A 27,282-nucleotide genomic window follows, 5' to 3' on the forward strand; every position below is an offset into this window, starting at 1 on the left:
TCCGGCCCGCGAGACGACATTCAGAGAAGCGCAAGAGAAAAACAAGCTGCAGGTTGAAGCCAGGTGCCTCAAACAAAGACACTGTACTTATTTATTTATCTCTCGCTCTCTCACTCTCTCTCTCTCTCTCTCTCTCTCCCTTTCTTCCTTTCTTTCTTTCTCTTTTTCGTAGTATTTCTTTCTTTCTGTCTTTCTTTCTTTCTCTCTCTTTCTTTCTCTCTCTATCTTTCTCTCTCTTTCTTTCTCTCTCATTCTTTCTTTCTCTTTCTTTCTTTCTCCCTCTTTCTTTCTTTCCACCCCTTTTCTCCAACTCTGTCTCTGTCTCTTTCACTCTTTGTGTCTCTCTGTTTCTCTACATTTGTTACTCTTTGTCTCTTTCTCTCTGTGTGTCTTTTAACCTCTTTTGCTCTAACTTTCTTTTCTCTCTTTTCTCTTTCTCTCTTCATACCCTTCGCGATTTCTTTTCTCTTTTCTCTCCTTCTGTCTTTTTATTTCTTTTTGGATTTTTCTTCCTCTCCCTTTCTTTTCCCCCTCTCTCACAACTTTTTATCCTTTGTTTTTCACGCTTTCTCCCTCTCTCTCTTTTTTTTCTTTGTCCCGCCCTCTATCCTTTTCCCTCCCTCTTTCTTATTTCATTCTTTCTTTCTCTGACTTTCTTTCTCTCTCTCTTTCTTTTTCAACCCTTTTCTCCCACTCTGTCTCTTTCACTCTCTGCTTCTTTTTCTCTTCCTTTGTTGCTCTTTGTCGCTTTCTCTCTTTGTGTCTTTTAACCTCTTTTGCTCTAACTTCCTTTTCTCTCTTTTCTCTTTCTCTCATCATACCCTTCACGCTTTGTCTCTTTTCTCTCCTTCTGTCTTTCTATTTCTCTTTGGATTTCTTTCTTCCTCTCCCTTTCTTTTCCCCTTCTCTCACGACTTTTTATCCTTTGTTTCTCACGCTCTCTCCCTCTCTCCATTTTTTTCTTTCTTTGTCCCACCCTCTCTCCTCTTATTTTTTTCTCTTTTTCTTTCTCTTTAATCTACTCGTCCGGCCCCCGACAGAATGTTTGTTCTATCGTGTGGCCCCCGAGTTCAAATGAGTTTGACACCCCTGTTTTAGATGAAAGTAACATCTTCAAGGGGTTGGTTTTTTTCTCCCTCTTCGGTCGTATGCTAGTGTTCCCGTCTGTTAAATATGCAGACCAGGTTTTGTGAAGTTTTCCTAATCGCTAGCACGCTGTCGTCCTTTTCTAGGACAAAGTGATCCGTTTAAGTGAATCTTTTATGGAGCCTTCAAATTTGCGCGCTTGACACATAAACAAAGACGATGTTCCCATTTATTTTGTCCTGTTTGATTTCGGTTTCCAGTTTGGTTCCCGACTATTTTTGTCCCGTTTATTATTTTCTCCGGTTTTCGTTCCCGTCTAGTTTCTCCTGTTTATTTTCGATATCCTGATTCGTTATCTATCCTGTCGGTCCCGTCCTGCATGACTCCCCATTTCCCGTATAATAAAAAGCTTGTGTGAGAAACGTCACGCGATTGGGTCCTGATCCTGTTCCGGTTCTTGACACAAATATATGAATTATCATGTAAACATGCATTTTTTTTTTTTAATCTTTCTTTTTCCTTTTTTTCCTGTCAGTTTTCCTCTTTTACTTTTTATCTTTTTAGTTGTTATTTAATTGATTCTTTCTTTTTTGTCATTTTCTTCTCCTTTTTCTTCTCTTTTCCATTTTACTTTTTTTTTCTTATTTTCTTTGTATTTCCTTTTTGCATGTCATTTTTTTCCCTGTTTTGTGAAAGGCCTGTCCCAAAAAAATGTAAAAGAAGCAGGTAGGTGCTTTGCACGGCTGACGCCGCTATCGGTGTGTGAGTGTGTGTGTGAATGGGTAAGTGTGAAGCACATTGTAAAGCACCTTGGGAGGAAGATGATTTGAAAAGCGCCATATAAATACAGACCATTTCCGAAAAAATGGTTACTGTGAGTCTCTGTTGTCTGTATTCTTCTTTGTGACCTTTAGCTCATGTTTTTGGTAGTGTAGCACAATCATGACCTCTAGTGGTCAACTAGTACACACTGTTCCTTTAGTTAAGATCACAGAGACCTATTGTGGTCAAGAAATCATGAGACTGGGATGTTTCTGCCCACCGCCAAAGAATCATTAAAGAGGAATGCTGCGCTTTTATTTACGGTCTCGTAAAAATGCCGCCAAAACGACATGGAGCCAATCAAGGGCTTAGTTCCTGAATTGGAACCAGTCCGGAGTTAAAAAGACTCTTGGACCCCTTTTGTCTTGTTTTCGGCATTTGGAAGTATTTATTGGATGCTAACAGCCCCAAGACTCACGAGGGGAAATGTCATGATTTGAGGAAAGTGGATGATGGACCCATGTGGGGGAGGCAGGAACTGTAGGCAGATGTTCTCAAAAAGACGGTATTTATAAATGAAAATGAGGACCAAAGTAACAAACAAACAAGTGGGTACTAACTAACTAGAAACAAAAAACAAACTTGACAAAGTTCAAACTAGAAACGAATTAAACTGGAAACTGCAAGGTATAAAGTAAAAACAAAGTAACAAACAAACCTGGTGTGGTTGTAAGAAATGGATTATGAATAAGTCAGAATAACCTGACATAACATAATGAACAAAAATGTCCTTTTGAAGGGTTCAAGATGACGGGGTGTGTGATAATTGATTTGAGGAAAGTGGATGATGGACCCATGTGGGGGAGGCAGGAACTGTAGGCAGATGTTCTCAAAAAGACGGTATTTATAAATGAAAATGAGGACCAAAGTAACAAACAAACAAGTGGGTACTAACTAACTAGAAACAAAAAACAAACTTGACAAAGTTCAAACTAGAAACGAATTAAACTGGAAACTGCAAGGTATAAAGTAAAAACAAAGTAACAAACAAACCTGGTGTGGTTGTAAGAAATGGATTATGAATAAGTCAGAATAACCTGACATAACATAATGAACAAAAATGTCCTTTTGAAGGGTTCAAGATGACGGGGTGTGTGATAATTGATTTGAGGAAAGTGGATGAAGGACCCATGTGGGGGAGGCAGGAACTGTAGGCAGAGGTTCTCGAAAAGAAGACGGTATATATAAACAAAAATGAGGACCAAAGTAACAAACAAACAAGTGGGTACTAACTAACTAGAAACAAAAAACAAACTTGACAAAGTTCAAACTAGAAACGACTTAAACTGGCAACTGCAAGGTATAAAGAAAAAACAAAGTAACAAACAAACCTGGTGGGGTTGTAGAAATGGATTATGAATAACTCAGAATAACCTGACATAACAATGAACAAAAATGTCCTTTTGAAGGGTTCAAGATGACAGGGTGTGTGATAAGTGATTTGAGGAAAGTAGATGATGGACCCATGTGGGGGAGGCAGGAACTGTAGGCAGAGGTTCTCAAAAAGAAGACGGTATTTATAAACCAAAATGAGGACCAAAGTAACAAACAAACAAGTGGGTACTAAACAACAACAAAAAGAAACTAGAAACAAAAAACAAACTTGATATAGTTACAACTAGAAATGACTGAAACTGGAAATGGAAACTGCAAGGTATAAAGTAACAAAGTAACAAACAAACCTGCCGTGGTGGGAGAAATGGAACAGAGTATGAAAGAATGACCTGACATAACATAATGAACAAAAATGTCCTTTTTAAGGGTTCACGATGAAGGGGTGTGTGATAATTGGACACACTGGTGCCCAGTTCAAAACACCTGTTGGGGCCCCCTGGCGGTGGGAGGTATGCTAGACCCTAACAAGGAATTGTTTTTCCTCGAAAATGGCCGTCAACCTGTTTTCTCATTCAACATTTTATTATTAGAAGATTCAAGAAGCCGTGCTAACACCCCCAAAACTCACGTGGGTAAATGATTTGATGAAAGTGGATGATGGACCCATGTGGGGGAGGCAGGAACTGTAGGCAGACGTTCTCAAAAAGAAGACAAAAATGAGGACCAAAAGAGAGGATTTCTTCTTCCGGAGGGGGGACAAGAGAGGAAATAATTGAGAAGCACTTAGTTTTTCTAACTAAAGATGAGGGTTCGAGCTTTCCTTTGATGAGTCCTTACCTACAGTGAAGAAAATAGGTGTTTGAAAAAAAAACACCCCAAAAGCATGATGCTACCACCCCCATGTTTCACAGTAGGGATGGTGTTATTCAGATTGTACTCTTCATTCTTCTTCCTCCAAACACGCTTAGTGGAATTATGACCAAAAAGTTCTATTTTGGTCTCATCTGACCACAAAACAGGACAAGTGTACTACTTTTTAGTCTATCTCTCTGACAGTCGACATGCACCTATGGTGAAAATTTCAGACCAAAGCACCTACCTGCTTCTTTTACATTTTTTTTGGGGGGACAGGCCTTTCACAAAAAAGGGGAAAAAAATGACATAAAAAAAGCAAATACAAAGAAAATAAGAAAAAAAGAAAAGTAAAAAGGTAAAACACTGAAAAGAAAGAGAATAAAAAGAACAAAAAGAATACATTAAATAAAAAATAGCAGGGTGTTCAAATACTTATTTGCAGATATATCACACAAATTGTTAAAAAATCATGCATTGTGATTTCTGGATTTTTCTTTTTAGTTTATCTCTCTCACAGTGGACATGCCCCTACAATAAAAAATTCAGAACCCTCCATGATTTCTAAGTGGGAGAAATAGCAAAATAGTAGGGCGTTCAAAATACTTATTTCTAGCTATATCACACAAATAAATATTTAAAAAATCATGCATTGTGATTTCTGTATTTTTCTTTTTAGTTTATCTCTCTCACAGTGGACATGCACCTACAATGAAAATTTCAGACCCCTCTGATTTCTAAATGGGAGAAATAGCAAAATAGCAAGGGTGTCTAAACACTCATTTGCAGCTATATCACACAAATTGTTAAAAAAACATGCATTGTGATTTCTGGATTTTTCTTTTTAGTTTATCTCTCTCACAGTGGACATGCACCTACGATGAAATTTTCAGACCCCTCCATAATTTCTAAGTGGGAGAAATAGCAAAATAGCAGGGTGTTCAAATATGCATTTGCAGCTATATCACACAAAAAAAAATATTAAAAAATCATGCATTGTGATTGCTGGATTTTTCTTTTTAGTTTATCTCCCTCACAGTGGACATCCACCTACAATGAAAATTTCAGACCCCCTCCATGATTTCTAAGTGGGAGAAATAGCAAAATAGCAGGGTGTTCAAATACTTATTTGCAGGTATATCACACAAAATGTTAAAAAAACATGCATTGTGATTTCTGGATTTTTCTTTTTAGTTTATCTCCCTCACAGTATAGTATCTTCCCATTAGACAGAAACATCTGGCATGGAATGAGTCAACCTCCCGATATTTAGATTGTACGTTTCAACAAAAGCTGAGTGTTATTCTTAAATCCCCGCCACCCACTCGCTCTATCTCGTGTTATTCTTCCTCGTGCTGCTTCGTAGTTCTCGCCTCGGCCCGTTTTCACACACACGCTCGTTTATCAACAGCGCCCGGCGCTGCCACTTTGTTATTCTTCGCCGCCTCTCACGGGAATTTTCCTCGGAGCGAATCAGGAAACGACTTTTTAGAAAGTCCGCATAGGAACCCCGATCCCAAAACATCCTGAAGAGACCGAGCGGGGCCAGACCAGAACAAGGACCGAGCGGAGTCGCGTCACGGCCGGAGGAACTTAAACAATGCAATAAAGATCGGTTCGTTACTGAGATCTTGATAAAGTCTATTCAAACTCCTCCTCCTCCTCCTGGAGTTGAAACAAAAGACTGGAATCGTGAGAAGCCGGTGCCGAAGCGGTCTGGGAACGGCCCTGGAGATCTTGGACCAGGAGAGGTTGTCCATGGAACATCTCGATTTAGGTCTAATGAGATATGGGGGTCGAAAAGGGTTTTTTGGGGTAACAGAGAATCAAAAGAGAGAAAAGAGGAGAGAAAGAGAGAAGGGCAACGCGAGACAGAGAGAGAGAATGGGAGAAACAAATGAGATAAAAGGAGAAATAGTGAAATGGGGAAAAGAAAGAGGAAAATAGAAAGAGAGAAGGAGAGAAAAGAGAAGGAAAGAAAGAGAGAAGGGACAAAGAGAGGAGGGTAAAGCAAGATCGAGAGAGTAAAGAGAGAAAAAGAAAAAAGGAAGAGAGAGCAAAAAAAGTTAAAAAGACACAGAGAGAGAAAGAGACAAAGAGCAACAAAGGAAGGAGAGAGAGAGAGAGAGAGAGAGAGAGAGAGAGCGTAAGAAACAAAACATAAAAAGAGAAATAGTGAGAGAGGGGAAGAGAAAAAGAGAGAAAGAAAGAAATCCAAGGAAAGAGAGAAAGAGAGAAGGAGAGAAAAGAGAAGCAGAGAAAGAGAGAAGGGACAAAGAGAGGAGGGCAAAGCAAGATCGAGAGAGAAAAGAGAGGAAAAGAAAAAAGGAAGAGAGAGCAAAAGAAGTTAAAAAGACACAAAGAAAAAGAGACAAAGAGCAACAAACGAAGAGAGAGAGAGAGAGAGAGAGAGAGAGCGAGAGAGAGAGAGAGAGAGAGAGAGAGAGAGTGAGAGAGAGAGAATGTGAGAACCAAAAGAGATAAAAGAGTGAGAGAGGGAGAAAGAAAGATAATGGAAGAAATCCAAAGAGAAATAGAAAGAGAGAAAGAGAGGAGGGAAAAGAGAAGGAGAGAAAGAGAGAAGGGGAAGTAAGGGAAAGAGAATGGAGTTTGAGTTAGGGTTTTGGTTGGAGTAGGGTAAGGGTTCTGGTTGGAGCTAAGGTTTGGGTTTTGGTCGGAACTAGGGTTAGGGTTTTGGTTGGAGCTGGGTTTAGTGTTTTGGTAGGAGCAAGGGTTTGGGTTTCGGTTGGAACTAGGGTTTGGGTTTCGGATGGAGCTAGGGTTTTGGGTTTTGGTTGGAACTAGGGTTAGGATTTTGGTTGGAGCAAGGGTTTGGGTTTTGGTTGGAACTAGGGTTAGGATTTTGGTTGGAGCTAGGGTTTGGGTTTTAGTTGGAGCTAGGGTTTGGGTTTTAGTCGGAACTAGGGTTAGGGTTTCGGTTGGAGCTGGGGTTAGTGTTTTGGTTGGAGCAAGGGTTTGGGTTTTGGTTGGAACTAGGGTTAGGATTTTGGTTGGAGCTAGGGTTTGGGTTTTAGTTGGAGCTAGGGTTTGGGTTTTAGTTGGAGCTAGGGTTTGGGTTTTGGTTGGAGCTAGGGTTTGGGTTTTGGTTGGAGCTAGGGTTTTGGTTTTGGTTGGAACTAGGGTTAGGATTTTGGTTGGAGCTAGGGTTTGGGTTTCGGTTGGAACTAGGTTTAGGGTTTTGGTTGAAGCTAGGATTTGGGTTTAGGTCGGAGTTAGGGTTTTGGATGGAGCTAGGGTTTGGGTTTTGGTAGGAGCTAGGGTTTGGGTTTTGGTTGGAGCTAGGGTTAGGGTTTTGGTTGGAGATAGGGTTAGGGTTTTGGTTGGAGCTAGTGTTAGGGTTTTGGTTGGAGGTAGGGTTTGTGTTTTGGTTGGAGATAGGGTTTGGGTTTTGGTTGGAGCTAGGGTTAGGGTTTTGTTGAAGATAGGGTTAGGGTTTTGGTTGGAGCTAGTGTTGGGGTTTTGGTTGGAGGTAGGGTTTGTGTTTTGGTTGGAGATAGGGTTTTGGTTGGAGCTAGTGTTAGGGTTTTGGTTGGAGCCAGGGTTTGGGTTTTGGTTGGAACTAGCGTTTGGGTTTTGGTTGAAGCTAGCGTTTGGGTTTTGGTTGAAGCTAGGGTTTGGGTTTTGGTTGAGGCTAGGGTTTGGGTTTTGGTTGGAGATAGGGTTAGGGTTTTGGTTGGAGCTAGTGTTGGGGTTTTGGTTGGAGGTAGGGTTTGTGTTTTGGTTGGAGATAGGGTTTTGGTTGGAGCTAGTGTTAGGGTTTTGGTTGGAGCCAGGGTTTGGGTTTTGGTTGGAACTAGCGTTTGGGTTTTGGTTGAAGCTAGGGTTTAGGTTTTGGTTGAAGCTAGGGTTTGGGTTTTGGTTGGAGCTAGGGTTAGGGTTTTGGTTGGAGCTAGTGTTGGGGTTTTGGTTGGAGGTAGGGTTTGTGTTTTGGTTGGAGATAGGGTTTTGGTTGGAGCTAGTGTTAGGGTTTTGGTTGGAGCCAGGGTTTGGGTTTTGGTTGGAACTAGCGTTTGGGTTTTGGTTGAAGCTAGCGTTTGGGTTTTGGTTGAAGCTAGGGTTTGGGTTTTGGTTGAGGCTAGGGTTTGGGTTTTGGTTGGAGATAGGGTTAGGGTTTTGGTTGGAGCTAGTGTTGGGGTTTTGGTTGGAGGTAGGGTTTGTGTTTTGGTTGGAGATAGGGTTTTGGTTGGAGCTAGTGTTAGGGTTTTGGTTGGAGCCAGGGTTTGGGTTTTGGTTGGAACTAGCGTTTGGGTTTTGGTTGAAGCTAGCGTTTGGGTTTTGGTTGAAGCTAGGGTTTGGGTTTTGGTTGAGGCTAGGGTTTGGGTTTTGGTTGGAGATAGGGTTAGGGTTTTGGTTGGAGCTAGTGTTGGGGTTTTGGTTGGAGGTAGGGTTTGTGTTTTGGTTGGAGATAGGGTTTTGGTTGGAGCTAGTGTTAGGGTTTTGGTTGGAGCCAGGGTTTGGGTTTTGGTTGGAACTAGCGTTTGGGTTTTGGTTGAAGCTAGCGTTTGGGTTTTGGTTGAAGCTAGGGTTTGGGTTTTGGTTGAGGCTAGGGTTTGGGTTTTGGTTGGAGATAGGGTTAGGGTTTTGGTTGGAGCTAGTGTTGGGGTTTTGGTTGGAGGTAGGGTTTGTGTTTTGGTTGGAGATAGGGTTTTGGTTGGAGCTAGTGTTAGGGTTTTGGTTGGAGCCAGGGTTTGGGTTTTGGTTGGAACTAGCGTTTGGGTTTTGGTTGAAGCTAGCGTTTGGGTTTTGGTTGAAGCTAGGGTTTGGGTTTTGGTTGAGGCTAGGGTTTGGGTTTTGGTTGGAGATAGGGTTAGGGTTTTGGTTGGAGCTAGTGTTGGGGTTTTGGTTGGAGGTAGGGTTTGTGTTTTGGTTGGAGATAGGGTTTTGGTTGGAGCTAGTGTTAGGGTTTTGGTTGGAGCCAGGGTTTGGGTTTTGGTTGGAACTAGCGTTTGGGTTTTGGTTGAAGCTAGGGTTTAGGTTTTGGTTGAAGCTAGGGTTTGGGTTTTGGTTGGAGCTAGGGTTAGGGTTTTGGTTGAAGATAGGGTTAGGGTTTTGGTTGGAGCTAGTGTTGGGGTTTTGGTTGGAGGTAGGGTTTGTGTTTTGGTTGGAGATAGGGTTTTGGTTGGAGCTACTGTTCAATTCCCAGCCAAACTTAATTCAATATTGTGTTTTTTTTTAATGAATTAAGTATTTTTCTCTACTACTAGGAGGCGCTAAATAATACTCGAATGAAAATGACATTTTTGGGCAAATGTGTAAAAAAGTTGTGTATTTGCCTGACGCCTGAAAAAAAAAATCAGGGAGGGAGGGGGACAGGACGGCTTAGCCTGTTTTGGCAACAAACGTCAGCCGCCTCATTCTATTACGAGACGGAGACGAGTTGTGGGAAAGCGGCTCAGGTAAAGCCGGAGGGGCCGCGAACGCAACACTCGCCAACGACTCCAGTTGCACTCCACAGAAACGCAGAAATATGCATGCAGGGTTGGGTAGGGTTACTTGAACTGGATTACTTTCAATGACTTGGATTACTCCAATACCAAAATATGCTCATAAAAGACTAAATAAACTCAAAATGAATCAAATGATGACTTACAACACGTGGTAAGCTTTCTCTCCTGGCTTTGATCTCTTTGATCTCCGGGCAAAACGAACATCAAATGCAACCAGGACTGGGTAGGGTTACTTTAACGTGATTACTTTCAATAACTTTTGGATTACTCCACTACCAAATATGCTAATAAAAGACAAAAGAAACTAAATATGAATTAAATTCTGACTCACAACACATGGTAAGCTTTCTCTCCTGGCTTTGATCTCTTTGATCTCTGGCAAAACTAACATAAAATGCGACCAGGGTTGGGTAGGGTTACTTTAACGTGATTACTTTCAATGACTTTTGGATTACTCCAATACTTAAATATGCTAATAAAAGACAAAAGAAACTCAATATGAATCAAATAATGACTCACAACACGTGGTAAGCTTTCTCTCCTGGCTTTGATCTCTTTGATCTCCGGGCAAAACTAACATCAAATGCAACCAGGACTGGGTAGGGTTACTTTAACGTGATTACTTTCAATGACTTTTGGATGACTCCAATACCAAATATGCTCATAAAAGACAAAATAAACTAAATATGAATAAAATGATGACTCACAACACGTGGTAAGCTTTCTCTCTTGGCTTTGATCTCTTTGATCTCCGGCAAAACGAACATAAAATGCAACCAGGGTTGGGTAGGGTTACTTTAATGGGATTACTTTCAATGACTTTTGGATTACTCCAATACCAAATATGCTAATAAAAGACAAAAAAAACCTAAATATGAAAAAATGATGACTCAAAACACGTGTTAAGCTTTCTCTCCTGGCTTTGATCTCTTTGATCTCCGGCAAAACGAACATAAAATGAGACCAGGGTTGGGTAGGGTTACTTTTTTTTTCTGGAATTTTTTTCTTTCATACTTCTTTTTTTTTCATTTCTCCTTTGTATTTTTCTCTTCATAATTCTTTTTATTTATTTTCTTTGGTTTTTATTTTTCCCCTTATCTTTTAATTTTTTTTCTTGCTTTTGTTCCCTTTTCCTTAGCAATTTTCTGTTTTCTTTTCCTCTTTTTTAAATTAATTTATCGAATGGGATTTTTTAAATAGTTTTTATCTCCCTTTTTTTCTTTTTTGTCTTTTTTCCTTTCTTTATTTACTTTTTTGTTTTTTACTTAGTTTTTACTTCTTTTTTTCCTAGCAATTTCTTATTGGTTCTCTTTCTTCATTCTTTTTCTAGCTTAACACTCTTATAGCTTTCTTATTTTTTCTCTCTTTTTTTTCCTTTTTTATTTTTCTTTTTTTTCGATCACTTTACCTATCTTTCTTCTTTTTCTTTGCATTTGTCTTGTGTTTCTTTGATTCATTTTTTTACTTCATTTTCTCCCTTTTTAAAAGTCATCTCATGCATACTGTTATAGAATAATTGGTAATATATGGATTAAGGCCTGAGAGGTCGCAGGTTCGATTCCTTGCTCCTCCAGGTAAAATGTGAAAGTCTCAAATATTTATTTTTATCTTTCTCTTTTATTTTCTCTTTCTTGCTTTTTTTCTCTTTCTCTTTCTTTTATTTCACTGTTTGTTTCGATCCCTCTTTTTTTCTTTGTTTCCCTCCTGCTATCTTTTTCAGATTTCTCCTTTTTTCAGTTTTTATTATTTCTTCCTTTCCTTCTCTTTATCACTCTTTTTCTCTCTCTTTTTCTCACGCTCACTCTTTTGTCTCTTTGTCGCTTTCTCTGTCTTTCTCTTGGGGAAAGACACAGAATCCTCCGATACGCCGCTATCGGTGTGTGAGTGTGTGTGAATGGGTAAGTGTGAAGCACATTGTAAAGCGCTTTAGGAGGTCTTCATTGACTTGAAAAGAGTTACAGAAATGCAGACCATTTACCATTTAGCATCTTGATTATCCTCAAAACGTTTGGAGGCCCTCCCTATAGGTGTGTGTGTGTGTGTGTGTGTGTGTGTGAATGGGTAAGTGTGAAGCACATTGTAAAGCGCTTCGGGAGGTCTTCAGTGACTTGAAAAGAGTTACAGAAATGCAGACCATTTACCATTTAGCATCTTGATTATCCTCAAAACGTTTGGAGGCCTCCCTATAGGTGTGCGTGTGTGTGTGTGAATGGGTAAGTGTGAAGCACATTGTAAAGCGCTTTAGGGAGGTCTTCATTGACTTGAAAAGAGTTACAGAAATGCAGACCATTTACCATTTAGCATCTTGATTATCCTCAAAACGTTTGGAGGCCCTCCCTATAGGTGTGTGTGTGTGTGTGTGTGTGTGTGTGAATGGGTAAGTGTGAAGCACATTGTAAAGCGCTTCGGGAGGTCTTCAGTGACTTGAAAAGAGTTACAGAAATGCAGACCATTTACCATTTAGCATCTTGATTATCCTCAAAACGTTTGGAGGCCTCCCTATAGGTGTGCGTGTGTGTGTGTGAATGGGTAAGTGTGAAGCACATTGTAAAGCGCTTTAGGGAGGTCTTCATTGACTTGAAAAGCGCTATAGAAATGCACAACATTTACCATTTAGCATCTTGATTATCCTCAAAACGTTTGGAGGCCCTCCCTATAGGTGTGTGTGCGTGTGTGTGAATAGGTAAGTGTGAAGCACATTGTAAAGCGCTTCGGGAGGTCTTCAGTGACTTGAAAAGAGTTACAGAAATGCAGACCATTTACCATTTAGCATCTTGATTATCCTCAAAACGTTTGGAGGCCTCCCTATAGGTGTGCGTGTGTGTGTGTGAATGGGTAAGTGTGAAGCACATTGTAAAGCGCTTCGGGAGGTCTTCATTGACTTGAAAAGCGCTATAGAAATGCACAACATTTACCATTTAGCATCTTGATTATCCTCAAAACGTTTGGAGGCCCTCCTTATAGGTGTGTGTGTGAATGGGTAAGTGTGAAGCACATTGTAAAGCACTTTGGGAGGTCTTCATTGACTTGAAAAGCACTATAGGAATGCAGACCATTTACCATTTAGCATCTTGATTATCCTCAAAACGTTTGGAGGCCTCCATATAGGTGTGCGTGTGTGTGTGTGAATGGGTAAGTGTGAAGCACATTGTAAAGCGCTTTAGGGAGGTCTTCATTGACTTGAAAAGCGCTATAGAAATGCACAACATTTACCATTTAGCATCTTGATTATCCTCAAAACGTTTGGAGGCCCTCCCTATAGGTGTGTGTGCGTGTGTGTGAATAGGTAAGTGTGAAGCACATTGTAAAGCGCTTCGGGAGGTCTTCAGTGACTTGAAAAGAGTTACAGAAATGCAGACCATTTACCATTTAGCATCTTGATTATCCTCAAAACGTTTGGAGGCCTCCCTATAGGTGTGCGTGTGTGTGTGTGAATGGGTAAGTGTGAAGCACATTGTAAAGCGCTTCGGGAGGTCTTCATTGACTTGAAAAGCGCTATAGAAATGCACAACATTTACCATTTAGCATCTTGATTATCCTCAAAACGTTTGGAGGCCCTCCTTATAGGTGTGTGTGTGAATGGGTAAGTGTGAAGCACATTGTAAAGCACTTTGGGAGGTCTTCATTGACTTGAAAAGCACTATAGGAATGCAGACCATTTACCATTTAGCATCTTGATTATCCTCAAAACGTTTGGAGGCCTCCATATAGGTGTGCGTGTGTGTGTGTGAATGGGTAAGTGTGAAGCACATTGTAAAGCGCTTTAGGGAGGTCTTCATTGACTTGAAAAGCGCTATAGAAATGCACAACATTTACCATTTAGCATCTTGATTATCCTCAAAACGTTTGGAGGCCCTCCCTATAGGTGTGTGTGCGTGTGTGTGAATAGGTAAGTGTGAAGCACATTGTAAAGCGCTTCGGGAGGTCTTCAGTGACTTGAAAAGAGTTACAGAAATGCAGACCATTTACCATTTAGCATCTTGATTATCCTCAAAACGTTTGGAGGCCTCCCTATAGGTGTGCGTGTGTGTGTGTGAATGGGTAAGTGTGAAGCACATTGTAAAGCGCTTCGGGAGGTCTTCATTGACTTGAAAAGCGCTATAGAAATGCACAACATTTACCATTTAGCATCTTGATTATCCTCAAAACGTTTGGAGGCCCTCCTTATAGGTGTGTGTGTGAATGGGTAAGTGTGAAGCACATTGTAAAGCACTTTGGGAGGTCTTCATTGACTTGAAAAGCACTATAGGAATGCAGACCATTTACCATTTAGCATCTTGATTATCCTCAAAACGTTTGGAGGCCTCCATATAGGTGTGCGTGTGTGTGTGTGAATGGGTAAGTGTGAAGCACATTGTAAAGCGCTTTAGGGAGGTCTTCATTGACTTGAAAAGCGCTATAGAAATGCACAACATTTACCATTTAGCATCTTGATTATCCTCAAAACGTTTGGAGGCCCTCCCTATAGGTGTGTGTGCGTGTGTGTGAATAGGTAAGTGTGAAGCACATTGTAAAGCGCTTCGGGAGGTCTTCAGTGACTTGAAAAGAGTTACAGAAATGCAGACCATTTACCATTTAGCATCTTGATTATCCTCAAAACGTTTGGAGGCCTCCCTATAGGTGTGCGTGTGTGTGTGTGAATGGGTAAGTGTGAAGCACATTGTAAAGCGCTTCGGGAGGTCTTCATTGACTTGAAAAGCGCTATAGAAATGCACAACATTTACCATTTAGCATCTTGATTATCCTCAAAACGTTTGGAGGCCCTCCTTATAGGTGTGTGTGTGAATGGGTAAGTGTGAAGCACATTGTAAAGCACTTTGGGAGGTCTTCATTGACTTGAAAAGCACTATAGGAATGCAGACCATTTACCATTTAGCATCTTGATTATCCTCAAAACGTTTGGAGGCCTCCATATAGGTGTGCGTGTGTGTGTGTGAATGGGTAAGTGTGAAGCACATTGTAAAGCGCTTCGGGAGGTCTTCATTGACTTGAAAAGCGCTATAGAAATGCACAACATTTACCATTTAGCATCTTGATTATCCTCAAAACGTTTGGAGGCCCTCCCTATAGGTGTGTGTGCGTGTGTGTGTGAATGGGTAAGTGTGAAGCACATTGTAAAGCGCTTCGGGAGGTCTTCAGTGACTTGAAAAGCGCTTCACAGCGTCTCAGGACCGAAAAAGTTCCAGATTTCCTATGACAACTTGGAAATTTTGAGTTTAGAAATTTTTGCCCGGACGGTTAGTGGTAAACCTCGGGAACCCGGGCCAGAACCGGACCGGGAGTCAAAGTGCGAAACGACAAGATGTGAATTTGAAGCATGTGGGAGCAAGTCAGGAGCGTCATTTGAGCTCCATGTGAAGTGTCGAATACAAGACGAGCCATCAACGCTCCGCATTCCAAATACACACCTCATCTGTCCCGGGTGGGAAACATACGGCTCACGAGCCGGGTACGACTCTTTTGGCGAGTACATCTAAAAACGAGAGCCGTGCCGGTCCCTCCGCATCGCACTATTCTTCTAAGTCAGGCCAGTCTCTTGAGCAATGAAGTGTAAACAGGGCCGTAGCCATTTTGTTGTGTCGTGCAGGGATTTTAGTATGAAAAGGTTGAAATTGTCAAGGACAGGAACGGAAACAGAACCCACTCGCGTAACGTTACTACGAGTTTTATTAGAAGAAAGGGAGGGGGTTGCGCCCACGATGCGGGGATTGTTGGACGCGGGAAGCAAGTCGCTCCGAACGCGGAAGTGGGACGAGCGATGGCGGTGTCGGGGACGGAAAAAAACGGGTCATTAGCCGGGATAGAAGAGCAAAAACGTGGTCGGGATCGGAAACAAGCCGAAAGCCAGGAGAGGAGAGGTTGGAGCTTTTTCTCTTCTTTTCTCTCTTTCTCTTTTTTTCTTTATCTCTTTTCTTTCTTGCTTTTTTTCCTCTCTTTTTCTTTCTTGTATATCACTTTTTCTTTCTATCACTCCTTTCTTTCCCATCCTCTATCTTTTGTTGATTTCTCCTTTTTTCTCTTTCTCTTGCTTTCACTTATTTCTTCCTATTCTTTTTTTTCACTCTTTTTTTCTTTTTCTCACGCTCACTCTTGTCTCTTTTTTGCTTTTTCTTTCTCTTCTATAATTCTTTTCCTTTCTTTAGCTCTCTTTCTCTCTCTTTTTTTCTTTGTCTTTTTCTTTTTTATCTTTCTTGCTCATATTTGGTCGAGATCAAAACAGAGCGTAGCGGGAGACAAACAGGAGCAAAAAAACGGGGACAGGCAATAAAGGGCTTGCCGTTTTTGTTAGAAAGAGAGCAAGAGAGGAGAGAAAAAAGGAGAGACAGAAAGGGGGAAGCAAAAGAGAGCAAGAGAGGAAGAGAATATAGAGAGAGAAAGGAAAAAAGGAAGAGAGCAAAAGAAGTTAAAAAGATACAGAGAGAAAGAGACAAAGATCAACAAAGGGAGAGAGAGACAGAGAGAGAGAGAGAGAGAGAGAGACAGAGAGACAGAGAGAGAGAGAGAGAGAGAGAGAGAGAGAGAGAGAGAGAGAGAGAGAGAGAGAGAGAGAGAGAGAGAGAGAGAGAAAGAATGTGAGGAACAAAAGAGATAAAATAGAAAGAGTGAGAGAGGGGGAAAGAAAGACTATGGAAGAAATCCAAAGAGAAATGGAAAGAAAGAGAAGAGAGAAAAGAGGAGAAAAAGAGAGAAGGGGAAGCAAGAGAAAGAGAATATGAGAAACAAATAAGATAAAAAGAGAAATAGTGAGAGAATGGGAAAGAAATAAAGAAAAAGAGGAAAAAAAAGAGAAGGATAGAAAGATGGAAGGGGAAAGAGAAGAGTAGAAGAGAGAAAGATTGATTGAACCGTTACATTAAAGAGAAAGAGGGAGAGGAAGAAAGAGTAAAAAAACAATGATACAAAGAAAGAGAAATATAGAGAGAGAATAAGAGAGGACAGAAAAGATGAGAAAGACAAAAATAGGAGAAAGAGAGAAGAGTAGAAGAGAGAAACATTGATTGAACCGTTCGATTAAAGAGAAAGAGGGAGAGGAAGAAAGAGTGAAAAAAAGAATTACACAAAGAGAGAAAGAGAAATATAGAGAGAGAATAAGAGCGAAAGACAGAAAAGAAGGGAGAAAGACAGACCGACAAAAGGGGACTGACAGGACAGAGTTTAAATACTGACAGGGAGCCAATCTGACAACAAGCTGCAGCTGGCGCCAGACGAGCGGGGCCAATTGGGCGCCATGGCAACCGTGACAGAAATGAGTTAAAAGTTTACAGCACAATGAAAAAAAATAAATGCTTTCTACTTTTTTTTTCTTCTTTTTGGTTTCTGATTTTGTCCTCCATTTTCCTGTTTATTCTTTTTTCCCATAGCTTTTTCATTTTTTTTTTCTTGCCTTTGTACCTTTTTCCTGCAAGGTCCTTTCCTTTTTTTCTCTTTAGTGATTTTCTTTTATTCTTTTTTTTTCTCTAGCTTTTTACTTTTTTTTCTTGCTTTGTTTTCTCTCATTTTTTCTTGTATACTTTCCTCTTTTATTTATCTTTTTTTCCTTATTGTATTGCTTTTCTATTTTTCCTTTATTCTTTGTTTTCCTTTTTACCAGCTTTTTACTTATTTTTTTCTCTGTTTCTTTTTTCTCTTTTTTTCCTTTTATATTTTTCTTCTTTTTTTTTCAGACTACCCACACCACAACATCCAGTTTCCTTTGGGTGGGCAGAGCGTGTCTGTGGGTGGGCTCTGCCCAGCCCTGCCCTCCTCCCCGTTAACGCCCTTGGTTGTAAATCTTCTTTTTCTGCTTCTGATCCTGACAAGCTTTTCTTCTTCTTCTCTTTGAAGTCTTACTCCTACTGGAGTGCCATGTCCGATCTCATTTCATACAATGTTTAATAACAATGATTTATTTCTCTCTGTCTTTCTTTCTCACATTCTTTGTCTATTTTTCCCCTTTTATTCTCTTTCTCTCTTTGCATTTCTTAAATCTTTCTCTCTTCTGCTCTTCTCTTTTTCCTATTTTTGTCTTTTTCTTTCTCCCTTTCTTCTTTTCTCTGTCTTTCTCCCTTTTTGACTCTCTATTATTTCTCTTTCTCTCTTTGTATCATTCTTTTTCTCACTCTTTCTTCCTCTCCCTCTTTCTCTTTAATCTAACGGTTCAATCAATCTTTCTCTCTTCTACTCTTCTCTTTCTCCTATTTTTGTCTTTTTCTTTCTCCCTTTCTTCTTTTGTCTTTCTCTTTTTCTCTCTCGATATTTCTTTTTCTTTGCATCATTCTTTTTCTCACTCTTTCTTCCTCTCCCTCTTTCTCTTTAATCTAACGGTTCAATCTTTCTCTCTTCTTCTCTTCTCTCTTTCTTCTATTTTTGTCTTTCTCTTTCTCCCTTTCTGTCTTTCTCTCTTATTCTCTCTCTCTGTTTCTCTTTCTCTCTTTGTATCATTCTTTTTCTCGCTCTTTCTTCCTCTCCCTCTTTCTCTTTAATCTAACGGTTCAATCAATCTTTCTCTCTTCTACTCTTCTCTTTCTCCTATTTTTGTCTTTTTCTTTCTCCCTTTGTTCTTTTGTCTTTCTCTCTTTTTCTCTCTCGATATTTCTTTTTCTTTGCATCATTCTTTTTCTCACTCTTTCTTCCTCTCCCTCTTTCTCTTTAATCTAACGGTTCAATCTTCTCTCTTCTTCTCTTCTCTCTTTCTTCTATTTTTGTCTTTCTCTTTCTCCCTTTCTGTCTTTCTCTCTTATTCTCTCTCTCTGTTTCTCTTTCTCTCTTTGTATCATTCTTTTTCTCGCTCTTTCTTCCTCTCCCTCTTTCTCTTTAATCTAACGGTTCAATCAATCTTCTCTCTTCTACTCTTCTCTCTTTCTCCTATTTTTGTCTTTCTCTTTCCCCTTTCTTCTTTTCTGTCTTTCTCTCTTTTTCTCTCTCTATATTTCTCTTTCTCTCTTTGTATCATTCTTTTTCTCACTCTTTCTTCCTCTCCATCTTTCTCTTTAATCTAATGGTTCAATCAATCTTTCTCTCTTCGACTCTTTTCTCTTTCTCCTATTTTTGTCTTTCCTTCTCTTTCCCCCTTTCTTCTTTTCTCTGTCTTTCTCTCTTTTTCTCTCTCTAAATTTCCCTTTCTTTGTATCATTCTTTTTTTTCACTCTTTCTTCCTCTCCCTCTTTCTCTTTAATCTAACGGTTCAATCAATCTTTCTCTCTTCTTCTCTTCTCTTTCTCCTATTTTTGTCTTTTTCTTTCTCCCTTTCTCTTCTGTCTTTCTCTCTTTTTCTCTCTCTATATTTCTCTTTCTTTGTATCATTCTTTTTTTTCACTCTTTCTTCCTCTCCCTCTTTCTCTTTAATCTAACGGTTCAATCAATCTTTCTCTTTTCCTACTCTTCTCTCTTTCTTCTATTTTTGTCTTTCTCTTTCTCCCTTTCTGTCTTTCTCTCTTATTCTCTCTCTCAGTTTCTCTTTCTCTCTTTGTATCATTATTTTTCTCGCTCTTTCTTCCGCTCCCTCTTTCTCTTTAATCTACCGGTTCAATCAATCTTTCTCTCTTCTACTCTTCTCTTTCTCCTATTTTTGTCTTTCTCTTTCTCCCTTTCTTCTTACCTGTCTTTCTCTCTTATTCTATCTCTTTATTTCTTTTTCTTTCTTTATATCATTCTTTTTCTCACTCTTTCTTCCTCTCCCTCTTTCTCTTTAATCTAACGGTTCAATCAATCTTTCTCTCTTCCTACTCGTCTCTCTTTCTTCTATTTTTCTCTTTCTCTTTCTCCCTTTATGTATTTCTCTCTTTTTCTCTCTCTATATTTCTCTTTCTCTCTTTGTATCATTCTTTTTCTCACTCTTTCTTCCTCTCCCTCTTTCTCTTTAATCTAACGGTTCAATCTTTCTCTCTTCCTACTCGTCTCTCTTTCTTCTATTTTTGTCTTTCTCTTTCTCCCTTTCTGTCTTTCTCTCTTATTCTCTCTCTCAGTTTCTCTTTCTCTCTTTGTATCATTATTTTTCTCGCTCTTTCTTCCGCTCCCTCTTTCTCTTTAATCTAACGGTTCAATCAATCTTTCTCTCTTCTTCTCTTCTCTCTTTCTCCTATTTTTTGTCTTTCTCTTTCTCCCTTTCTTCTTTTCTGTATTTCTCTTTTTCTATCTCTATATTTCTCTTTCTCTCTGTCATTTTTTGTTTTCACTCTTTCTTCCTCTCCCTCTTTCTCTTTAATCGAACAGTTCAATCGACTTTGGGATTGGGATGAACTTGAACGTTAAGGGGTTAAAAGTCGGAGTGCCATGTCTAATCTCTCCGTCCTGGGTTGTTTTGAGACGGCCTAGATAAAAAATTCACGTCGGGGACTAAATTTAGAAGGCAAGTGTATCTTCTGCGGTGATTTGTGCCCTCGCAGCTGTCTTGGCTCAGACTTCTAGAGCAAAGAGCTCCATTTTTGGGAGCTTTGAAGCCAGATGCTTGAAGGATTTTGGGGGGTGATACTCCCTACCACATGTTCGACAGGATTTCGGGAAGGTTTCCAGAATCGGATGTAATTTAGGAGGTAGAGCGGTTGTTTGAGGAGCAAAGAGGTAACGGGTTTGATTCCTGGCTACTCTAAATGTCGAAGGGTTTTGGGGGGGGATACTCCCTACTACATGTTCGACAGGATTTCGGGAAGGTTTCCAGAATCGGATGTAATTTAGGAGGTAGAGCGGTTGTTTGAGGAGCAAAGAGGTAACGGGTTCGATTCCTGGCTACTCTAAATGTCGAAGAGTTTTTGGAGGGGATACTCCCTACCACATGTTCGACAGGATTTCGGGAAGGTTTCCAGAAAAGAATGTAATTTAGGAGGTAGAGCGGTTGTTTGAGGAGCAAAGAGGTAACGGGTTCGATTCCTGGCTACTCTAAATGTCGAAGGGTTTTTGGGGGGATACTCCCTACCACATGTTTAACAGAATTTCTGGAAGGTTTCCAGAATCGAATGTAATTTAGGAGGTAGAGCGGTTGTTTGAGGAGCAAAGAGGTAACGGGTTCGATTCCTGGCTACTCTAAATGTCGAAGGGTTTTTGGGGGGATACTCCCTACCACATGTTTAACAGAATTTCTGGAAGGTTTCCAGAATCGAATGTAATTTAGGAGGTAGAGCGGTTGTTTGAGGAGCAAAGAGGTAACGGGTTCGATTCCTGGCTACTCTAAATGTCGAAGAGTTTTTGGAGGGGATACTCCCTACCACATGTTCGACAGGATTTCGGGAAGGTTTCCAGAAAAGAATGTAATTTAGGAGGTAGAGCGGTTGTTTGAGGAGCAAAGAGGTAACGGGTTCGATTCCTGGCTACTCTAAATGTCGAAGGGTTTTTGGGGGGATACTCCCTACCACATGTTTAACAGAATTTCTGGAAGGTTTCCAGAATCGAATGTAATTTAGGAGGTAGAGCGGTTGTTTGAGGAGCAAAGAGGTAACGGGTTCGATTCCTGGCTACTCTAAATGTCGAAGGGTTTTTGGGGGGATACTCCCTACCACATGTTTAACAGAATTTCTGGAAGGTTTCCAGAATCGAATGTAATTTAGGAGGTAGAGCGGTTGTTTGAGGAGCAAAGAGGTAACGGGTTCGATTCCTGGCTACTCTAAATGTCGAAGAGTTTTTGGAGGGGATACTCCCTACCACATGTTCGACAGGATTTCGGGAAGGTTTCCAGAAAAGAATGTAATTTAGGAGGTAGAGCGGTTGTTTGAGGAGCAAAGAGGTAACGGGTTCGATTCCTGGCTACTCTAAATGTCGAAGGGTTTTTGGGGGGATACTCCCTACCACATGTTTAACAGAATTTCTGGAAGGTTTCCAGAATCGAATGTAATTTAGGAGGTAGAGCGGTTGTTTGAGGAGCAAAGAGGTAACGGGTTCGATTCCTGGCTACTCTAAATGTCGAAGGGTTTTTGGGGGGGATACTCCCTACCACATGTTCAACAGGATTTCGGGAAGGTTTCCAGAATCGAAGGTAATTTAGGAGGTAGAGCGGTTGTTTGAAGAGCAAAGAGGTAACGGGTTCGATTCCTGGCTACTCTAAATGTCGAAGGGTTTTTTGGGGGGATACTCCCTACCACATGTTCAACAGAATTTCTGGAAGGTTTCCAGAATCGAAGGTTATTTAGGAGGTAGAGCGGTTGTTTGAGGAGCAAAGAGGTCACGGGTTCGATTCCTGGCTACTCTAAATGTCGAAGCATCTTTGGGCAAGAGACGGAATTCCTAATGCAGGGATTTTTTTATCCTTCGGGATCATAGTAGCAAAAAAAATAGATTTTATTTTGAAAGAGCCACGCCCTATAATTCAAGAGAAAATTTGTCAAGCACACGGGCCGCAGTTCCGGATCAGGTTCTCTAAAGGTTTTAATCTGGCCCCCGAGATATCGCTAAGCAGGAGGAAAAAGGAGCTGCAGTTTGAAATATGTCCACCCGAGGTCGCCAAAGCCAGGGCCCCTGGAGCTGGACTTTTTCTCTTCTTTTCTCTTTTTCCCTCTCTTTCTCTTTTTTTCATTATCTTTCTCTTTTTTCTTTCTTGCTTTTTTTCTCTCTTTTTCTTTCTATCACTCCTTTCTTTCCCATCCTCTATCTTTTTTGATTTCATCTTTTTTCTCTTTCTCTTGCTTTCACTTACTTCTTCCTATTCTCTTTTTTTCACTCTTTCTTATCTCTTTTTCTCACGCTCACTCTTGTCTCTTTTTTGCTTTCTCTTTCTCTTCTATAATTCTTTTCCTTTCTTTAGCTCTCTTTCTCTCTCTTTTTTTCTTTGTCTTTTTTCTCTTTTTTCTCTTTCTTGCTCATCTTTTTTCCCTCTTTTTCTTTTATCTCACTTTTTCTTCCTATCCCTCCTTTTTTTCCATTTCCCACCCTCTATCTTTTTTATTTTGGTTTTCTCCTTTTTTCTCTTTCTCTTGCTTTCACTTTATTATTTCTTCCTTTCTCTCTCTCTATCACTCTTTTTTCTCTCTTTCTCATGCTCACTCGTGTCTCTGTCGCTTTCTCTCTCTTTCTCTTCCATCATTCTTTTCCTTTCTTTAGCTTTCTCTTCTTCTCTCTCTCTCTCTCTTTTTGTTTCTTTCTCTTTTCACACTCTTTCCCTTCATCTCATTTTTTCACTCTTTCAATCTCTGTGTTCTCTCACTCTCTTTTTCTCTCTTTCCTTCTGCCTCTCTTTCTTTCTCTCACTCCTCTCTTCTTACTCTGCCCCCTTGTCTCTTTTTTATTCCTCTGTCTTTCCTTGTCTTTCTTTTTCTCCCTCTGTCTTTCTTTTTTTCTCTTCTGCCCAATAAATTGTGTGTAACGTTACGCGAGTGGGTTCTGCTCCCTGTTTCCTGTCCTGGTACCTGACATATATGCAACATAAATCCCAATATTGTTTTTTTGTTCCAGTCCGTTTTGCTCCGGCTTTCTGTTCTAAAGGCGAGGCTGAAGAATAAAACAAGGTCAACGTCATTTTTAAGCTTACTGTAGTTTTTCAGTATTATGCTTTATTGTCCAGCCAACTTGGGGATCCATTAGTAATCGGACTCCAGGCAAAGTGCCACAGGGCAGGGATGGAGATCCTCAAAATTGATCTTCTCTGACTATCTGTTCACAAATTGGCTGCAGATTGGACGAGGATTAGGAAGAGGATGAAAAGGAGAATGATTTTTCCTTGGAACATGAGTGACCAAAGGGACGGATGACAACAATAACTAAAGCCAGGATGTGAAATAATCCAGAAACCTCCATCTGAATGTTCCCAGATGACATTGGAAAAGGAGTCTTCTTTTCATCTATTTATTTATTTTCATTACATAGCTTTGTTGTCTCTGTCACAGACCAGGAACGGAGACAGGACCCAATAGCGTTTGTTACAAAAGCTTGCCTAGCTGAGCGTAGGTTTGTAGACAGTCTGACCTCTGTGACAGACCAGGAACGGAGACAGGACCCAATAGCGTTCGTTTGAGGAAACAGGGCAAAACGGGTCGATGGTTGGGACAGAGGAGTAAAAGCAGAAACAGGTCCAAAAAAGAGGTCGGCAACAGGTAACAGGCAGGAAACAGGGCAGGATATTGTCGGAGAGTACAAAAGCTTGCCTAGTTGAGAGCATAGGTTTGCAGATGGTCTGACCTCTGTCACAGACCAGGAACGGAGACAGGACCCATTAGCGTTCGTTTGAGGAAACAGGGCAAAACAAGTCGATGGTCGAGACGGAGGAGTAAAAGCAGAAACAGGTCCAGAAAAGAGGTCGGCAACAGGTAACAGGCAGGAAACAGGGCAGGATAATGTCGGAGAGTACAAAAGCTTGCCTAGCTGAGAGCATAGGTTTGCAGATGGTCTGACCTCTGTCACAGATCAGGAACGGAGACAGGACCCAATAGCGTTCGTTTGAGGAAACAGGGCAAAACGGGTCGATGGTTGGGACAGAGGAGTAAAAGCAGAAACAGGTCCAAAAAAGAGGTCGGCAACAGGTAACAGGCAGGAAACAGGGTAGGATAATGTCGGAGAGTACAAAAGCTTGCCTAGCTGAGAGCATAGGTTTGCAGATGGTCTGACCTCTGTCACAGACCAGGAACGGAGACAAGACCCAAAAACGTTCGTTTTACTCAGTTTTAATTAAGAAAGAGAGCAGTGCTTGCATCCAGGGTAGTCGTTGGAAGCAAGGAAAACAGGTCGATTCCTGGGACGGAGGAGCAAAAGCAGAAACAGGTCCAGAAAAGAGTTCGGCAACAGGTAACAGGCAGGAAACAGGGCAGGATGTTGGAGAGTACAAAAGCTTGCCTAGCTGAGAGCATAGGTTTGCAGAAGGTCTGACCTCTGTCACAGACCATGAACAGAGCCGGGACCCAATGGCGTTCGTTTTACTCAGTTTTTATTAAAAAGGTGAACAGAGCTTTTATCCACGATCCGATGATCGTCGGGCATGGGTAGCGGATGGCAGGAACACGGAAGTGGCACTTCCGAGGGTAGTCGTAGACATCGGGAAAACAGGTCGATGGCCGGGACGGAGCAGTAAAATAGAAACGGGTCCAGAAAAGAGGTCGGCAACCAGTATCAGGCAGGAAACAGGGCAAAACAGGTCGATGGTCGGGACAGAGGGGCAAAAGCAAAAAAAGGTCCAGAAAAGAGGTCGGCAACAGGTATCAGGCAGGAAAACAGGGCAGGATAGTGTCGGAGAGTACAAAAGCTTGCCTAGCAGAGAGCATAGGAACCTCCTGCGTGGGTTCAAATCCAGCTCCAGACCTCCTGTGCGGAGTTTGTATGTTCTCCCCGTGCTTGCGTGGGTTTCCTCCGGGCACTCCGGTTTCCTCCCACATTCCAAAGACATGCATTTCAGGTGAATTGGCCGGTCCAAATTGTCCCTAGGTGTGAATGAGTGTCTGTCCCTGTGTGCCCTGCGATTGGCTGGCTACCAGTTCAGGGTGTCCCCTGCCCACTGCCCGATGATTGCTGGGATGGGCTCCAGCACCCCCGCGACCCTACTGAGGATAAGCGGTGCAGCTAATGAGATGAGATGAGATGAGAGTATGCTACTATCCCTCAGAGCTCCAAGGCATATTTTCAGTTGTACTCCATGATTGCTTAACAACATTCCACAATTCATTCAAATTTCTTGGTTTTGCTTCACAAACAGCATTTTTCATATCACCCCCACAAGTTCTCGATTGGATTGAGATCTGGGGATTATAATAATCTTATTGTTTTGGAACCAAGTGTCATGATTACTAATGCGCCAACAGCCAAGGACCCTGATTGGCTGTTGGAGTCTTTTTAAACTCTTTGCTTCCAGTAAGAACCCGTCAGACCGTCTGCGAACCTGTGCTCCCAGCTAGGTAAGCTTTTTGTGACTCTCCGACATTATTCTGCCCTGTTTCCTGCCTGATACCTGTTGCCGACCTCTTTTCTGGACCCGTTTCTGTTTTTGCTCCTCCGTCCTGGCCATCGACCTGTTTTGCCCTGTTTCCTGCCTGATACCTGTTGCCGACCTCTTTTCTGGACCCGTTTCTGTTTTGCTCACCCATCCCGGCCATCGACCTGTTTTTCTCGCTGCCAACGACAACCCTCGCTCGACACGGAAACGCCACTTCTGCGTTCCTGCTATCTTTTACCCGTGACCGATGATCATTGGATCGTGGATGCAAGCCCTGTTCTCCTTCTTAATAAAAACTGAGTCAAACGAACGCAATTGGGTCCCGTCCCCGTTCCTGGTCTGTGACACCAAGACTTTGCTCCTCTAGTGGTGTGTTTGGGGTCATTGTCTCGTTGAAACACCCATTTCAAGGACATGTCCTTTTCAGCATAAGGCAAAATAACCTGCTATGACTTTAAACACAGCATTTTGAACTCCCTGCCCAATTTCCCAGTCTTCAAAACGTGCATTTTATGAATCCTGGGCCTTGTTTGTTTTCTGAGAATCTACTGCACTTACTGGTAACTTATTTGGTATGTAACAATAAAAATATACTAAAAACCAGGGATCTCCTGGTTAGTCACGTTGCACTGCTTTCATTTTGAAAATGACTGTATATATATATTTATATATAAAACACCTCCTGAGCTGTGATGTCATCAGAGTACCACCGGTACCCTTGCAGCCTGGTCATCATATTGGTCTAAGTGTTCAATAGTCGAAGAGGTTTCGAGTGTTACTAAACCAAGATTTGAAAGTTTTCGTTGAAAATGCCTTGGCGGATGCAGTCATGGATCAACAAAGGGTTGAAAAACACCAAAAAGCAGCGACAGCGACAAACTCGAACCCGGTCAGGAATAAACCAATGGACAACTGGAAAACTGGAAGCTAACAGGAAGCTATGCGAACAATATTTTATCAACAGTGAGACATGCGGCAAAAAACGCAAACAAAAGGCCACAATCGACTACCTAAAAGGAGGCAAAGGATACTCCACCACTTTAGCAGGGTGCAACACGTAACTTAAAAATAGTCAACAAGCTAGAAACAGAAACGAACAGTATTTTAAACGTGTTGTGTTCATCTGATGACATCACAGCTATGGAGGACATGAGGCAATTCGGTCATCTATGAGACTAAATGTCTCGAGTCCTTCGGCGCGTGGAATATTTTGCAACATATCTGCAAAACTAAGGGGGAAACAATACATGTTCTGTGCCTCATTGAGGAAGAATGGATTTTTTTGGAATACCTTTAAAGTCATGCAGAAAAAAAAGCAGTAGGGGTTTCAAGCAGATGTTGTTCACTTGCGGTCTCTGTTGGCTACCTGCGCCACGTATTTGGTGATATCCTTTTTGGTGAGAATGCCCACGAGCTTCCTAAGGAAACAGCAAGGAGACACAAAAGCCTGCGGGAAGCGGAGAAGAGGCGGACTCCCTATCTACGAGAACACGAGGCGGTGTAACCCTGGGCACAAAGATTTCCATCTGCTGCAGGGACGTCAAACTTTTGCCCTAGCGTGTGACGTCATCCACTACGCTGTTGCTAAACTACAACACAGCACCCTGAGGCCATCCTGTTAATCTGTTGAAAAACAACAAAAGGATACTGCTGGGAGTGTGAATTTCCCTACGGGCATGAATAAAGTATCTATCTATCTATCTAATTCAAATTTAGGACCAAGTCAACAAAAAAGTAAAAAAAAATCTTGCGCACAGTATATCGTACAACATTCAGCCACTCCTCATTAAATTTACACTTTCCGATGGTCCAAACTAAGTAAACGTCTCCGTCCCAAAATGCTATGTGTATTGTGGGCAGACCTAAGACTGCTAAGTCTGCTCTGAAAGGCCCGACTGA

General features: G+C 41.2%; 1 protein-coding gene across 11 annotated transcripts in view; it reads right to left on the reverse strand.

The window, feature by feature from the left end:
- Positions 1-3,888: 3,888 nt before the first annotated feature.
- The window catches only part of clcn5b (Cl-/H+ antiporter 5b), a 58,495-nt gene continuing 35,101 nt past the window's right edge, over positions 3,889-27,282 (reverse strand). For 5 of the 11 annotated variants that reach the window (XM_088347496.1, XM_088347494.1, XM_088347499.1 and 2 more), the window contains one exon: positions 26,323-26,801. In XM_088347496.1, the coding sequence (XP_088203622.1) occupies positions 26,726-26,801 (76 nt within the window). In that variant the 3' untranslated portion in view covers positions 26,323-26,725. The other 6 variants (XR_015852020.1, XR_015852023.1, XR_015852021.1 and 3 more) reach the window with 6 other exon arrangements.

The sequence above is a fragment of the Urocampus carinirostris genome, chromosome 11, assembly GCF_059441175.1.
Source record: "Urocampus carinirostris isolate Australia breed hairy pipefish chromosome 11, RoL_Ucar_1.0, whole genome shotgun sequence".
NCBI classification, from domain to species: Eukaryota; Metazoa; Chordata; class Actinopteri; order Syngnathiformes; family Syngnathidae; genus Urocampus; species Urocampus carinirostris.